Source organism: Grampus griseus (genome assembly GCF_964374135.1).
Source record: "Grampus griseus genome assembly, chromosome: 5".
In the NCBI taxonomy this organism is placed as follows: Eukaryota; Metazoa; Chordata; class Mammalia; order Artiodactyla; family Delphinidae; genus Grampus; species Grampus griseus.
In genome coordinates, this window is record NC_138998.1 from 32,356,327 (window position 1) to 32,370,474 (window position 14,148).

At 35.2% G+C, this 14,148-nt stretch overlaps 1 protein-coding gene across 2 annotated transcripts in view; it reads left to right on the forward strand.

Moving 5' to 3' along the window:
- Positions 1-14,148, forward strand: part of RYK (receptor like tyrosine kinase) — a gene marked incomplete at its 5' end in the record, with an annotated part of 102,449 nt that overhangs the window by 58,406 nt on the left and 29,895 nt on the right. The window contains 4 exons of one of the 2 annotated variants that reach the window (XM_082655624.1): positions 709-843; positions 2,125-2,211; positions 7,654-7,723; positions 13,383-13,515. In XM_082655624.1, coding sequence (XP_082511750.1) covers positions 709-843; positions 2,125-2,211; positions 7,654-7,723; positions 13,383-13,515 — 425 coding nt within the window. The remainder of the gene's footprint in view (positions 1-708; positions 844-2,124; positions 2,212-7,653; positions 7,724-13,382; positions 13,516-14,148) is intronic. The other variant, XM_082655625.1, reaches the window with a different exon arrangement.

Below are 14,148 nucleotides of genomic sequence, written 5' to 3' on the forward strand. Positions count from 1 at the left end.
AGCAGCCACTGATGACCGTTGTCCAAGTCCACCCATTCTTTACGGATTTTTCTTCCCCAAAATACTATTCCAATGGGGATACCATTCCAATTTCTGCTTGCTAACACTAACTTTTATTCTGACTTTTTTTTTGTGCAATGAGAATTTTAATTGATGGCCAGAAATTTTGTTTTGCCGTCATCATATTAAGAATGAATGGGAATTAGGGAACTGAAAAACAAATATGAATCTCACAGTGGTATGACTAGGCTGTATGGATGCCAGAATGATTAAATCAATTATATGTTTTTTTAGAAAAGATATTTTTACAAACATGTCTTCATTTGAAAAGGTTTTTTTTTGTTAGGAGACTGTATTAGAAAATCTTTGGAGAGAAAAGCAGTCCATATGAGGGATTACATTAAATTCCATGAATCAAAGCTTGTTTCATTTGGCTGAAAAGCAGTTGAAGTGGTGGCAATATAATATTATTTTTAGTGTTTCTTGTTTTAATTCTGCATTTTAAGATTTTGGGATAGGTGGGAAAGTGTTTCTTTAAAATTTAGTATGGCCTTCATAAGTAATTCTCCCTGTTCGTGTGTGTGCCTTTTTCCATTTATGATTCTTACATTCATTCATTCCTGTGACTTGAGTCCTGAGGTTCTAACTGAACTAGTTGACCCTGATGCCATAATAAGGGTATTTATATTTCTTGGTTTGGCTTTGTTGGCTCCTCAGGTTATCCTACCTTGCGGATAGAGAAGAATGACCTGAGAAGTGTCACTCTTTTGGAGGCCAAAGCTAAGGTGAAGGATATCGCAATATCCAGGGAGAGGATAACTCTAAAAGATGTACTCCAAGAAGGTATCTATTATCTCAAAATCAGGTTTTCAAGGAAGAAATGTTAGTAGTATAAAAATTTTTTTGTTTCAGAATTTAAGAATTTCATCTCATTTTGAGTTTAAGGCTAGAAAGCAGTGCACAATTTGTTTCCTCTATAACACTGATTTTTATTTTCCCTTTCTTTAGATTTTCAATTTGCCTTAATATGGACAGCTTTGGTGCAATTGTTGATTTTCAAGTATATTAAGGCATGATTATTAGTGTTTGTCACCTTTAAAGTATATTTTCTGTTCAGTTCTTGTCTGAAGGTGATCACTACCTAGCAGGACTCTTTGAAGCATTCTAAGTAATTCTCTCTGTGATGGAAAGTGTATGGGTTCTAGCAGAAGGCACATGCATGGGGATTGGAGTTATGCCCAACTTCCAATCCCAGTCCCACAATTTATTACCTATGTGACCTTGGGGAAATCATTTCCTGTTTTCCATGTCCAGTTTCCTCTTCTCTAAATTTGGACTCCGTTGTCTACTCTTAGACAGTTATGAAGATTAGATGAACTGATGTTCATTAAATGAACTAACACATGATAGGTGTTTGAGAGATAGGACCCTGCCCTTCCCCCTCTTGCTGGTCCTTGCTTTCTTTTTTGAGTTTCAAGGTATTGATTGGGGAGAATGCTGAAAGAAGAAGACAGAAATTAATAATAAAATACTTTATTGAGCTCTTCAAGTTGTTAAATAGAGAATTACTTTTTCCCCCCTTCCATAACTCAGTTTGGAATGTTTTGGATGCATGTGAGTCATTCTGAATTCATCTGTTTGGTTGAGATACTTGTAGGTCAGTCACAGCCAAGGGAGGGGCTTGAACTGTCTCCAGTGGCAAATAGTAATTAATGGAAGCAGATTTTTTTGGTGTTTTTGAATGTATGAGGAGAGTCCATTTTTCTCCTTTGTCGTTGCTCTGAGGCTAAGCCTAGAAACTCATAAATGTCTCTACGGATACCCCATTACTGAGCTCCAGTGCTCCTGTCTATATCATTGGTTTATTTAGGATATTTCAGAATGAATTCTCATATATAGTTTAAATTTGGTATTTCAAAAGGCAAGTTAAGATATTTTGTAGTTAAAAAGAGCCTTTAACAGTCATTAAAAAACAAAGATTTGAGTCTTTTTATGCTAGGGCTGGAGTAATGTTGATCACATTTTCCCTTGTTATGTTTAAGTTGTATTGTGCCAGAAAGTTTTGTACTTATAGTTTTATGAACGTTATCATATGATCTCAATAATTATTATTTTTCCTTTTAGGTACTTTTGGGCGTATTTTCCATGGGATTTTAGTAGATGAAAAAGATCCAAATAAGGAAAAACAAGCATTTGTAAAAACAGTTAAAGGTAGGATTTTATTTCCCATTCCGTTTCCATACTGCTTTTCTGTCTAAGGTGGCTTATGTCAGCAAAATTGTTTCAGATTTTCAGTGTGTGCCAGACCTTAATCATTAATCAGTCCATGTTAATTTAGCTCATACAATCTAAACTTTTAGGAGATTTGTGTTGTTTTCATTAAGGTATAGAACATAGAAGCTAATAAATTAAGACATTATATATTTATTAGATATTACTCAGGCTTCTAAATAAACTGCATCCACTTGACTTCATTTTTGCTATATCTAATATTATGTTTTTCCTAGGTTAAAATTCTTTGGTTTTTCCTTCTTAAAAAACATTGATAGTAGTTTTCCCTCCATCTCAGCACCCCTCCACCCCCAATACTGAGGACTTATAAAGAAAAAAAATGACCCCCAGACCCACTGAACCTTATGTGAATAGGTGCTATTTGCCTTTCTCTCACTCCCTCTCCTCCCTTTTTTTTGCTCTGTGTGTGTGTGTGTGTGTGTGTGTGTGTGTGTGTGTGTGTGTGTATTATTTCTTGGTAGAGTTTTGCAGGTATAGCTGTAGTTGGAATTGCTGCCCCACGAGGTGTTTACATTTAAAATATTGATAGTTGTTGCCAGATTGTTTTCTAAAAGGTAGTGATAGTTTATATTTTCATGAACAGACTACCTATTTTCACATATTCTCCTTTTGGAGAAACGTGATGCTTAATTTTTCACTTATGATTTCACTTACTGATTTATATAAAATTTTCAGTTAGAGATTCCCTATCAACATACACTAGAATGTTTTTATATGGCTTATTGCCTAATACTGGTAAATTAGCAAGTCCTTTTATAATATTAGAATTTTAATGATTTATAACTGATTTGTATATTTAAGCTTTGTAAAAGCTTCAGTAATTCTTAGGTAAGTCTATTTGCTCATTTTAAGAGAGAAAATGTAATTTAAAGAGTGCTTAATGTCTGACAGTGTCTGATGTAAGTTGAAATAACTAGTTATTAATTTTGGAAAAACAAATTTAGCATTCCAAATGCAGAAATTGAGGGCAAAATTAAATTCAGTTTTATGAGTAGGAGGTGACAATTTTGTGAAGCTCACAAAGTTAATTTATAAGAACTTATGTTTCTAAATTTAGTTAAAGGAATTCTTAGGAAGCATGAAAGGTTTGTGTTTATTGTTTCTGAAAAGTTGGGCTGTACTAATCTAACAAAAAAACTTTGGAATTTGATTTCTTTTAATTTAGCAAAATTGCTTGTTTAAGGATGCTATAAACACACACTTTCTTCTTTCTAAACAGATGGTTTAACTTACTGTTAAGTAAGTTAACAGTTAATAAAATGAATTTATTCATTCACTTCTCCTAACCCCAAAACACTTCTAAAGATTGAATTTTAGGTTTGGTCCCACTAGGTTTTCTGACTAGTTTTGAAGGATACTTTACATAGTACTCTTGGTAGATGTAAAATTTGAGCCCTAAGTTTAATAATGTCTGCCTTTTGTTACAGTTTCTCCATTTTTTATAGGAAACATTCCCCCTTAATTCTAATATTTCTTCTGGGGTTTGTAAATAGTCTATGGATAATTTAGAACTGGGATATTATTAATTTGTTCTGAAGGAATGTTGAATTAACAAAAGAGGTTTCTGTATAGAATTGGGTTGATTTAGGATTGGAAATGGGGGGAAAGGAAATAATAGTGATAAGAAAACACAATGCAGATACTGGGACTGTTTCACAAGATAAGATTTCTCTTTCCATGTACCTTTGAATTGTAGTCACTTGCTTGTTTCTCTGTCTTACCACTGTAATTATAATGTTCTCTCTGAGCTAGACGGAAACAAGAGAAAGCATAGTGAGTCCTTAGCCAAGATGTGGTCATGATTTGCGTGGGAAACACAGAGGAAGTGTACTGACCACGGTATTTGCTTTAAAATTGTTAGATAACTCCACATGATAGAGTGTCTTTGAGATTTATTCTTTTGGAATGTTATTTTTTAATTGAAGCTACGTAGAGTTGACAAAGTTCTTTCACAAATATGTATGCTTTGTTACATGCTATACAATTAGAAGTACAGCTAAAAATGCAAAAATAATTTTTTAAAAGATCAGTTACTTTACCTTTGTTTTTTAACTTATTTATTTTTATATTTATTTTATTTATTTATTTGGTTGCACCAGGTCTTAGTTGCAGCAGGTGGGCTCCTTAGTTGCGGCTCACCTGCTCCTTAGTTGCAGCTTGCCAACTCCTCAGTTGCGGCATGCGAACTCTAAGTTACAGCATGTGAACTCTTAGTTGTGGCATGCATGTGGGATCTAGTTCCCTGATGGGAATCGAACCCGGGCCCCCTGCTTTGGGAGCGTGGAGTCTTAACCACTGCACCACTAGGGAAGTCCCTACCTTTGCCTTTAGGCATAAGCAGGAAATTGGAGTTTGGCTTCTTAAAAGTTATCATTTTTCACAGAGACTTAACGGATATCCCAATATAAATTTCCAGAGATTGAAATTAGGAATCTGAATTTCACACAGTGAATATTGTGAAATTGAATTCCATGAAATAAATGAATTAATTTGAGGTTATTTGTATTAAGTTCTTGTTTTCTTTTATAGCTTCTAATTTTTTACAAATTAGAAATAAGTAGGGTTTTGTAAAAATCATTTTGTTCTTGTAACTTTTAGAATGTAAATTATTGTGTAGTATTCTTTTCAAATGTATACATCTTAAAGATAGACCTTTCAGTATTTAAAATTATAAGACTAGGACCAGACTGGGTAAGGTATCCAGGAAAATGATTTTTTCTTACTAAATGTATAAAATTATTTTTTCTCCAAAGTTTCCTTAGCTCATTATCCAGCTCAAGTGTCCCTGGCTTAATAGAACATGCTTATCAAGGTTAAAATCTTAAAAAATTATGCAAAAAATGACACATCCTGAAATTACCTTTCATTTTACTTGGATCTCTGTACCAGTTGACAAGAAGGTAAACTCTTACCAAATGGGTACAGACCTCCAACTATTACTAGTTTTCAGTTCTAAAAAGATCCTTCCAGGGCTTCCCTGGTGGCGCAGGGGTTGAGAGTCCGCCTGCCGATGCAGGGGACGTGGGTTCGTGCCCCGGTCCGGGAAGATCCCACGTGCCGTGGAGCAGCTGGGCCCGTGAGCCATGGCCACTGAGCCTGTGCGTCCAGAGCCTGTGCTCTGCAACGGGAGAGGCCACAGCAGTGAGAGGCCTGCGTACCGCAAAAAAAAAAAAAAAAAAAAAAAAGATCCTTCCAGTCCCCAAATACTTCTGGCCATAATTTTATTAACACTTATTTAGATTACAGAAAGAGTAAAAAGGCATATTCTGCCATTTACTAAATGTTCCTAAATTTTAAGCAGTTTTTAAACAACTAGAGTTTATTTCAGCAGACATTGAGGTAAAGTGCTTTTTCAAAGAAGTAGCAAGTATTCCAAGTCCTTGGCTTTTTGTCTACCCATTTTGTATTCCTACAAAAGTTTTAACTAAGTGAAGCGGTCTGAAAAGGGAACACTAATATCACGTAATGAGAGAGGGAGTGATTCCACGGGTTAGTCTTGGAAGTAAATGAAATTTACTATTTCTCAGCTTTGACAGCTCCACTTTTAAGGATTGAGTGTATAATCATGGTGCCTGAGTTTAGAGGTCTGGATTTTACTGTTGGTTTAGCATTTTACTAGGTAGGGCTGGGAGGTGGATCTTGGCTTTGCCTATCTTTCTATCTTCTTCTCCCTCGTACTGCATTGATCAGAAGATCTATAAATTATTATTACTATTTTTTAAATTGTTGGCATACAAATCTATTATTGGCTTCTTTGAAAGTATTTTTAAGGGTATACTGTTAATTTTGTTTTTGATATTTAAAAACCATTTAAAAAAATTAAAACTCATTTTCAATTTTATAATGAAAATATACTATTCACTTAATGGAAATGTTCTTTTCAGACAGGGGAGAAAATCTTCTATACTTATTAAAATAGTGGTCCGTATAAGAGAAGGCATCCTTGTAGATTTGTGCAAATATTTAATGGCTTCAAATTCTTTTGAAGGTGCAGACTAAAGATATTGGTAAATTGCATTATCATGTTTTATTTCAAAAACATTGAACTAAAAGCCAATTTTAGTTCTGTTTGTTACCTGGACCAAAAACCATGAGTTCAGAAGCTAAAAATAAAATGGAATAATCATGCTAATTTGGGCTATTATATGAAAATTAAATCTTTTTCTACCAATATAATAGTAGTTCTTTTTGTTTGTTTAACCACATAGAGGTAAGAAGAAGAAAACAATAAAATGCACCACAATCTCCAGTCAGAACTCCTGTGGTCATTTTTTTCTAATTCTATGTTTGTAAGGTTAGAAAATTTAAACAGGACAGAAAGGTGCAAAATGTAAATTCTCGCATCTCTAAAAGTAACCACCGTAAACAATTTCCTATGATTCCCTCTGTGAGTAAGAAGAAAAACACAGCCAAATATATCTAATTTTCCAAATAAATTTGATTTTGAAATATAACTGATCGCACAAACACAGTTTTTCATCTTGCTTTTAAAATTTAATATGTCTTGCAGATTTTCCTCTGTCAGTACATGTAAATCTGACTTTTTTTTCTTAAGGTAGCTGCATATTATTCTTACGTGCTAATTTAACTAGTTCTCTGTGATGGGCACTTTGGTCTTTGGTTGTTTTGAGTTTTTTTGTTATTATAATTGAACAGTATTCTTGTTATGTTATATATAGACGAGCTTTTATGAGTAGACTCTTAGCAGTGGGATTGATGATGGTAAAAGGTATTAAAAATTTTGTTAGATGTTGTTTCCCCCACCTACCCAAGATACTGTGGATGAGCCTGTTTCCTCACACTCTTGCCCAAACTGACAGGTAGCTGACTTTTTTGTCTCTTCCAATCTGATGAGGAAAATGGCATCTCCTCGTTTAATTTGCATTTCTTTACTGAGGAATGAAGCAGAAAGTCGTTTTTTTAATTTTGCTGGTCATTTGTGTTGTTTTTTTAGTAAACTATATGTTTATATCCTTTGCCTCTTTTTCAGATTTTTTCTTATCGTATGAGTTCTTTAAAGAAGGGGGGAAAAGACGAAATCAGCCCTTTATATGCCTTATGTGTTACAGATATTTTTCCAGTCTATTATTACTTTGTCTGCTTTGTTTCTGGAACCTTACTTAGTTTCTGATTTTTACGTAGTCAAACTTATCCTTAATGGCATCTGTAAATGTTGACCTTGTCAATGAGACTCTACCTATTACAATAGAATTTTAGGCTAGACCTATTTAGATTTGCCTGTAACTTTTGATGAAATTTACCATACAGTTAGAGATAGTTACTTACTAATACCAGAAAATATTGATGTCATATGTATAATATTATCATACTATATATGACAGTGTCTTTTTCTTTATGTAGATCAAGCTTCTGAAATTCAGGTGACAATGATGCTCACTGAAAGTTGTAAGCTACGAGGTCTTCATCACAGGTGAGAGGAGAAGCCACCCAGCATTGTGTTAAGCATGGTAGCATTGTATGCTACATTTTTAAGAATGTTGTAATGTGCTGTTAATAGAAAGCATTTCTGGAATAGCTTAATTTGTTTTTTTCCTGAATATAAAAGTGAAATGCATGCTCATTGCACAAAATTTTAAAACACAGTAAAATATAAAGAAGAGTATGTAAGCCCACATCTGGATAATTATAGCTGAGCTTTCAGGAAAGAGTTTATATTTATGTGCATCTTTCCCTTTAAAAAGTAGGATAATGATATACATATGCTAAAAAATATTTGTTATGAACTGTTGAACATGTAGAGTACCAAAGAAAAGAATAATAAACACCAGTAAGCCCACCTCCTGAATACATTGGTGGTTAACATTTGCCATTTTTGCTGTGCATGTTTATGTATCTATCATCTATTTAGTTAGATATAGATAGATATTTGCAAGTGTGGAAATATTTTAAACTAAATTGGATATCTTAGCACTTTCAATGCATTTCCAGCATGCATTTTCCAAAAAGTTGAGGACATTTTTCTATATAATCACAATACCATTATCTTTAACAAGGTTAACACACTTCTTGATATGTGGCAAAACAATGTATCTAACTTTTCATGTAAGTAACTATAAATTCACATCCACATTTAAAAAGACTACATAATAGTTCATTGAATGGATGCACCACGTTTTATTTAACCAGTCTCATCATTAGTTTGCAGTATGATTTTTAAAAAATACTTACAGTTCTGTATATGAAGAACTTTTTTTAAAAGCTTTATATCAGTCCTTTTCACAGAGCTATAATAAGAGATTCTATCTTCTGAGCCAAAAGGGGCATAATTATAGTATCACAATGTGCAGTATCAATATTTGGGCAAGGTTTTTGTTGTTGTTGTTTTAAAGCACTATACAGAGTCAGCTTAATTTGTGTGCCTACTGAAAATTTGATCACATATGTTTAAAAAATGGAATGGTGACCATCATGGTTGGAAGATATTTATGGACTTCTGGAAAAAAAAGAAAGTGATGTGTGCAAAAGGCATTATGCATTGTAATTTCTGTGTACTTTGAGCAGTTACTTGAGTTCTGCCAAAAAATAAGATGACTGTGCAGAGTTTTATTTTTGAATTTTATTTATACTTTGGTTCATAGTCAAAAGAATTTGAGAACCTAAAAAGAAGGCAGCTATAGTAAGATCAATAAAATGGTAATGAAAATGAACTTGAGTTTTTTGGCATTGTGATGGTGGAAAAGAAGACAAATAAGCCAACATTAAGGAGGCAATTATTTTTACTGTGATTGAACATAAAACAACTCTTAGCTTCTGGGCAAGCAAGGCTGAAGGAAGCAAAGTTTGATACATCTCAGTATTAGAAGGGAAGGAAATGTACATGTTTCTTGGGGAGAAAACTTTTTCTGGTTTCACATTCTGGGACAGATGTCATTAGCTTTATCATATACTTGGGACATTGATTAAGATAATGAACAGATATACTTTTTAGTTTCATTGAAAATAAAAAAGCCAGAGACCTTTGAAAAAAATTGACCACACAGTAATGAGGGACTAAAGATGTCCTTTTGAAGGATTAAAGTCATGTGATTTAAGAATGTTACCTTCCATTGACCTGATTCACTGATTCATTCCAAGAATAGAAGTCATTTGCAGAGGAATGGATAGATAACTGACCCTTTAGACTATATTTTCTAAAAAAAAAAACACACACACACATTTTGTTTCCTCTGAGTAACAAAGCAAGAACTGGGTAATGATCAATTGGGAGTGTCCTTTTTGACAATGTTCGGAGTACTTGATTTATTATGCTGACCCTAGCAGGAAGAACCAGAGTGTTTAATACTAGTATGTAATGTTAACCTAGTACTTACGTACTTAGCTAGTATTCTTATCTTGATGAAAGGTCTGTACCACATCAGCACAGAAGTGGGTGGCAGGGATATAGACAAAGCCAGGATTTTCTCAAGAAGCAGTTTTATATCCACAGTAGCCCAAAGGTGCTTTGGCTGAAAAATGTTCAGAGCAAGCATTTGCAGCATTTTCTCAGGCAGCTTTAAGCTATAGGATTTTCCAGCATCCAACTAGGATGAATTAGTAGCCCCAGGATACACTTAGGTGGTGGAATGGGATGACTTATACTGAATTAGGGTTATTTGTTACTGTACGTTCAGTGATTAGGGAATGTCTTCTAAAGGCAAGTTATGGTTTGATCCTGGTTAATTGTTCTTCCTCATCATAAAGTGATACCAGGACTCCTGGTTTTTAATGAGCAAAACACATTGTCAATGTGTAGAAAGTATATGGTTCTTTCTACTCACTGTAGCAATTTATTTCATTTTTAAGGGGACTAGGGCCTATAACACATTTCTTTTGACCCCTGATGTCTAGACTGTTCATGGCTCTGTGTATGCATACGTTCTCATTCATTAAGTGCCCATTTTGCACTTGGAACACTGCTAGGCATGAGGGTTAAAAATGAAATAATGGGCTTACCTGGTGGCGCAGTGGTTGGGAGTCCGCCTGCCGATGCAGGGGACACAGGTTTGTGCCCCGGTCCGGGAAGATCCCACATGCCACGGAGCGGCTCGTCCCGTGACCCATGGCCATTGAGCCTGAGCGTCCGGAGCATGTGCTCCGCAACGGGAGAGGCCACAACAGTGAGAGGCGCGCGTACCACAAAAAAAATTAAAAAAGAAATAATGATCTTCAGTGATCATATTATAGAATTTATCAAGCAAACTCAATACACTCAGCAAGAAATGACACCTAGTTTCTGATTTTACCTTTTTTAAAAGACTAGTTTTGGTATGTAATTCATCATGTTTACTTCCTGTTTTAACATTCTGTGATTAAGAGTTTTAAAGTATTGAAATATTTTAAAGCATCTTGAAATTCTTTCTTTTCATTCCTTTTTCCACTGGAATTTTTGAGAATAATTTTTATTATAAGTTAAAATAGCTGTATAAATAAAAGATAGCTGTTGATCTATTTAAATTCCATCAGACATGCTTTATAAAAAGTACTCAAGCTATTTCTGCTTGTAGTTTGACTCTCCATTGGCCCAAGGGTGCCTGATGATGGGCACTTTGCTGAATGCCTCATGGCTCTCACTCTGCAGGCACGCTCGGCAAGACTGAGAACTGGACCAGTTCTTGCCTCAAGTCCCTGCAGAACCTGCCTTTCCTCTATAGCACCTGCTTCTGCCTCATCCGCTCTTCTTATGGATCCCATATCTTCCTCTTTATCTTCCTTTCCTTTATAAACTGGGCAGAATGAAGAGCAGCCATTTATTCTTTGAAATATTTTCATGCAGCTTGTTACTTCTCCCAGAGGGCTTTTAATCCTCTGGTGATAGAATAAGTGATTTGATCTCATCCAGCAAACTTCCTGTGTTTGGGTCAGATTCCTTTAACTTTGCTCAGTGAATTTCAGTCATGAGGAAAGGTGCAGAGAAATAATTTTGGGAGGGTTAAAGAGATTGGGCAGCTCTTCATATTACTCCTGAAATCATGGTAGGCAGTTAAACCTGAGTGCACACCTGCTGTAGTCATTTTTTCCCACTTTTATTGAGAAATAATTGACATACCTCAGTGTATAAGTTTAAAACATACAGCATGATGATTTGATTTACATATATTGTGAAATGATTACCATAGTAGGTTCAGCTAACATCCATGTTCTCATATAGATACAATAAAAGGGAAAGAAAGAAGAAAGAAAATTTTCTCCTTGTGATGAGAGCTCTTAGGATTTACTCTCTTACCCACTGTCCTGTATATCACACAGCAGTGTTAGCTATAGTCATCAGGTTGTTCAGTACATCCCTAGTACTTATCTATAATTGGAAGTTTGTACCTTTGACTGCCTTCCTCCAGTTCCCCCTCCCTCCATCCTCCTGCTGTAGTCATTTTAGTATGTGTGGGTCTCGGTGTGAAAAGAGGCTCTGTCTTGCTGCCCTGGGAGGGAATGTCCAGTGATCCAGTGGAAAACACAAGGTTTTTAGAATCAGATGAAGATTTGAATTTTTTCCACTATGTGCTGGCTGTTTGTCCTTGGCAAATTACCTCACCCCTTACCACCTTCATGGATTCCCTCGCCTGTAAAGTGGGACTAATCATCACTGCCACTCTTGGGCTGTAAGGCAAGCAGAAGCCTTACAGAGAAGTTGCCGCATACAGGTTTACTGATCTCTGAGTCCTCATTTTCCCGGCTCCTCAGGGTCAGTGCTTTCCCTGTTAGTAACTCCTGCACAGCAGGAGGGGGGCCCCACAGCTTTCACTTCTGCACTGTTAGGCCAGAATCGTGTGACTGTGGTTTTAAAAGAGATACATACTCAATTGAGACAATTTAGGAAATACAGAAAAGCAAGGTAGAAATGACCTAAAGTCTCGCAACTCAAAAACAACTCTTGGCATACTTCTGTGCAGAGTTGTATTTGCCCCCATACTTGTAATTATCCTGCAAGCATATGTGAATTTTGTATCTTGCTTTCCTATAAGTAAGCTTTTACTCATATTCTTGTAACATCCCTTTGTGACTATTTAATTGTTATATACTATCCTATTATTTGGCTGTACTTCCTTACTTTTGGACAGTCTTGTTGTTTGCAGCTTTTACTATTAATACTGCATTAACTATCCTTGTTCATATAGCTTTCATATGTTTAATAATATTTCCTTATTAATATCCTTAGAGGCAGAATTTTCCAAGTTAAGGAGGAGGAATGTTTTTCAGCTTGTTGTTTGGTGTTACTTACCAAATATTTATTAAATGCTTATTTCTGTGGCACAGAAGACAAAGCATTGGGTGTAAAAAAGGAGTTCACTTTAGTTTTTGCCATCTAGGAATTTTCAGCTTAGTGGGGGAAATGAGATAATTATGTAAAAAGTTACATAGCCTTGGGAAAAATTAACAGTTATTTCCAGGTACCAATGGAAGAGGTGTCATTAGGCAATAGGATGAAAGTATGTGTGCCATGGAGATTTTAAAAGGAACAAGATTTTTTTTTTACTGCATGCTTGGCCTTATTTGTATATCACCGCAACATTGTATGGCTGGTGGGATCCTCATGTTAGAGGTATGGAAACTAAGGCCAAGAGAGATGGTCACACAGACAGTAAATGGTAAATTTAGGATTTAGAAATCCCATGTGACCTGCTAAGAACTTCTTGGCTTTTTGTGACAGTTTCAAGCTCTTGATTATCATATTCTTTTCTGCAGACTTGCGTTGGGGCCCCCTTTTTTTTTTTTCTTTTTTAAGCGTGATAATGAACAAAATGGGCTGTTATCATATGCTCATGGTCAACTCATTTTTTAGGTCCCTTTGATTACCCTTTAGAGTAGAGATTTAGTGTGGCTAGAGTGTGTCTTAAGAGAATCTAGTCCACAGGAAACAACTTCTGAGTTTATAATTTTTCCCTATCAAGAAAGTGGGTATGTGGAAAACATTAAAGTCCAGTCTAAAAGAGCATTTATAATTTTACATTTTTAATGGTTATATGTTTTTAAGTAAGTTTGAGATTTTCTTGTTTTGTTTTAGGTTATCTTTATTTTATTACTTTTTGTTAAAAATAACCCCCTGAAGTTTCAGATTTCACTTGTGTTTCTCCTGATTTTTTATTATTTTATAGAAATCTTCTTCCTATTACCCATGTCTGTATAGAAGAAGGAGAAAAGCCCATGGTGATATTGCCTTACATGAATTGGGGGAATCTTAAATTGTTTTTACGGCAGTGCAAATTAGTAGAGGCCAATAATCCACAGGTGAGAAGTATTTGCCCACATACCAATTATTTACCAGTAGCTTCTAATATCTTTGAAGGTAGATGTTAACATTCCTGTATATAAACTGTTTAGAAGTCTGTAAAAAGAAACTCAAGGTTGAACCAGAAGATATTGCTAACCTATTGATTTAGAGAGAGATGGTTTGTGATTCCTGTCTTGAGGCTTACACTCTGCTGATGCTGAAGGTTTTCCATGTATAACCACTGTGTATTATTCATAATCACCTCAAACCCTCTGTGACACCATCTCAGTCATTTTCCTCATAACTCTTTGAAGGTACTTGTACCAGATCTCCCTTCTAGGAATGGATATAGACCTTACAGAGCCATTTGGTCCATGTTGTACAAAAAAAAAAACAAAAAAAAAGCTGGTGGTAGCTGGAGGTGTAGATTGTCGGTGATAATTTGGTAGCCAGGGTTTCCAGCAAGTGGTTGGCAGCCATAGCCCACCAGCATCACCTGGAGAAGAATTTCATTCCTCAACCTACAGTCCTGGCACATTAGCTCTAGAGGAGCACATCAGAGAGAGCTGTAAACTAGCATTAGTTTGAAAATGGTCTCCGGGGGATAACCTCCTAATAAAAGCTTAATATTGTAAAAGAAAAGAACAATT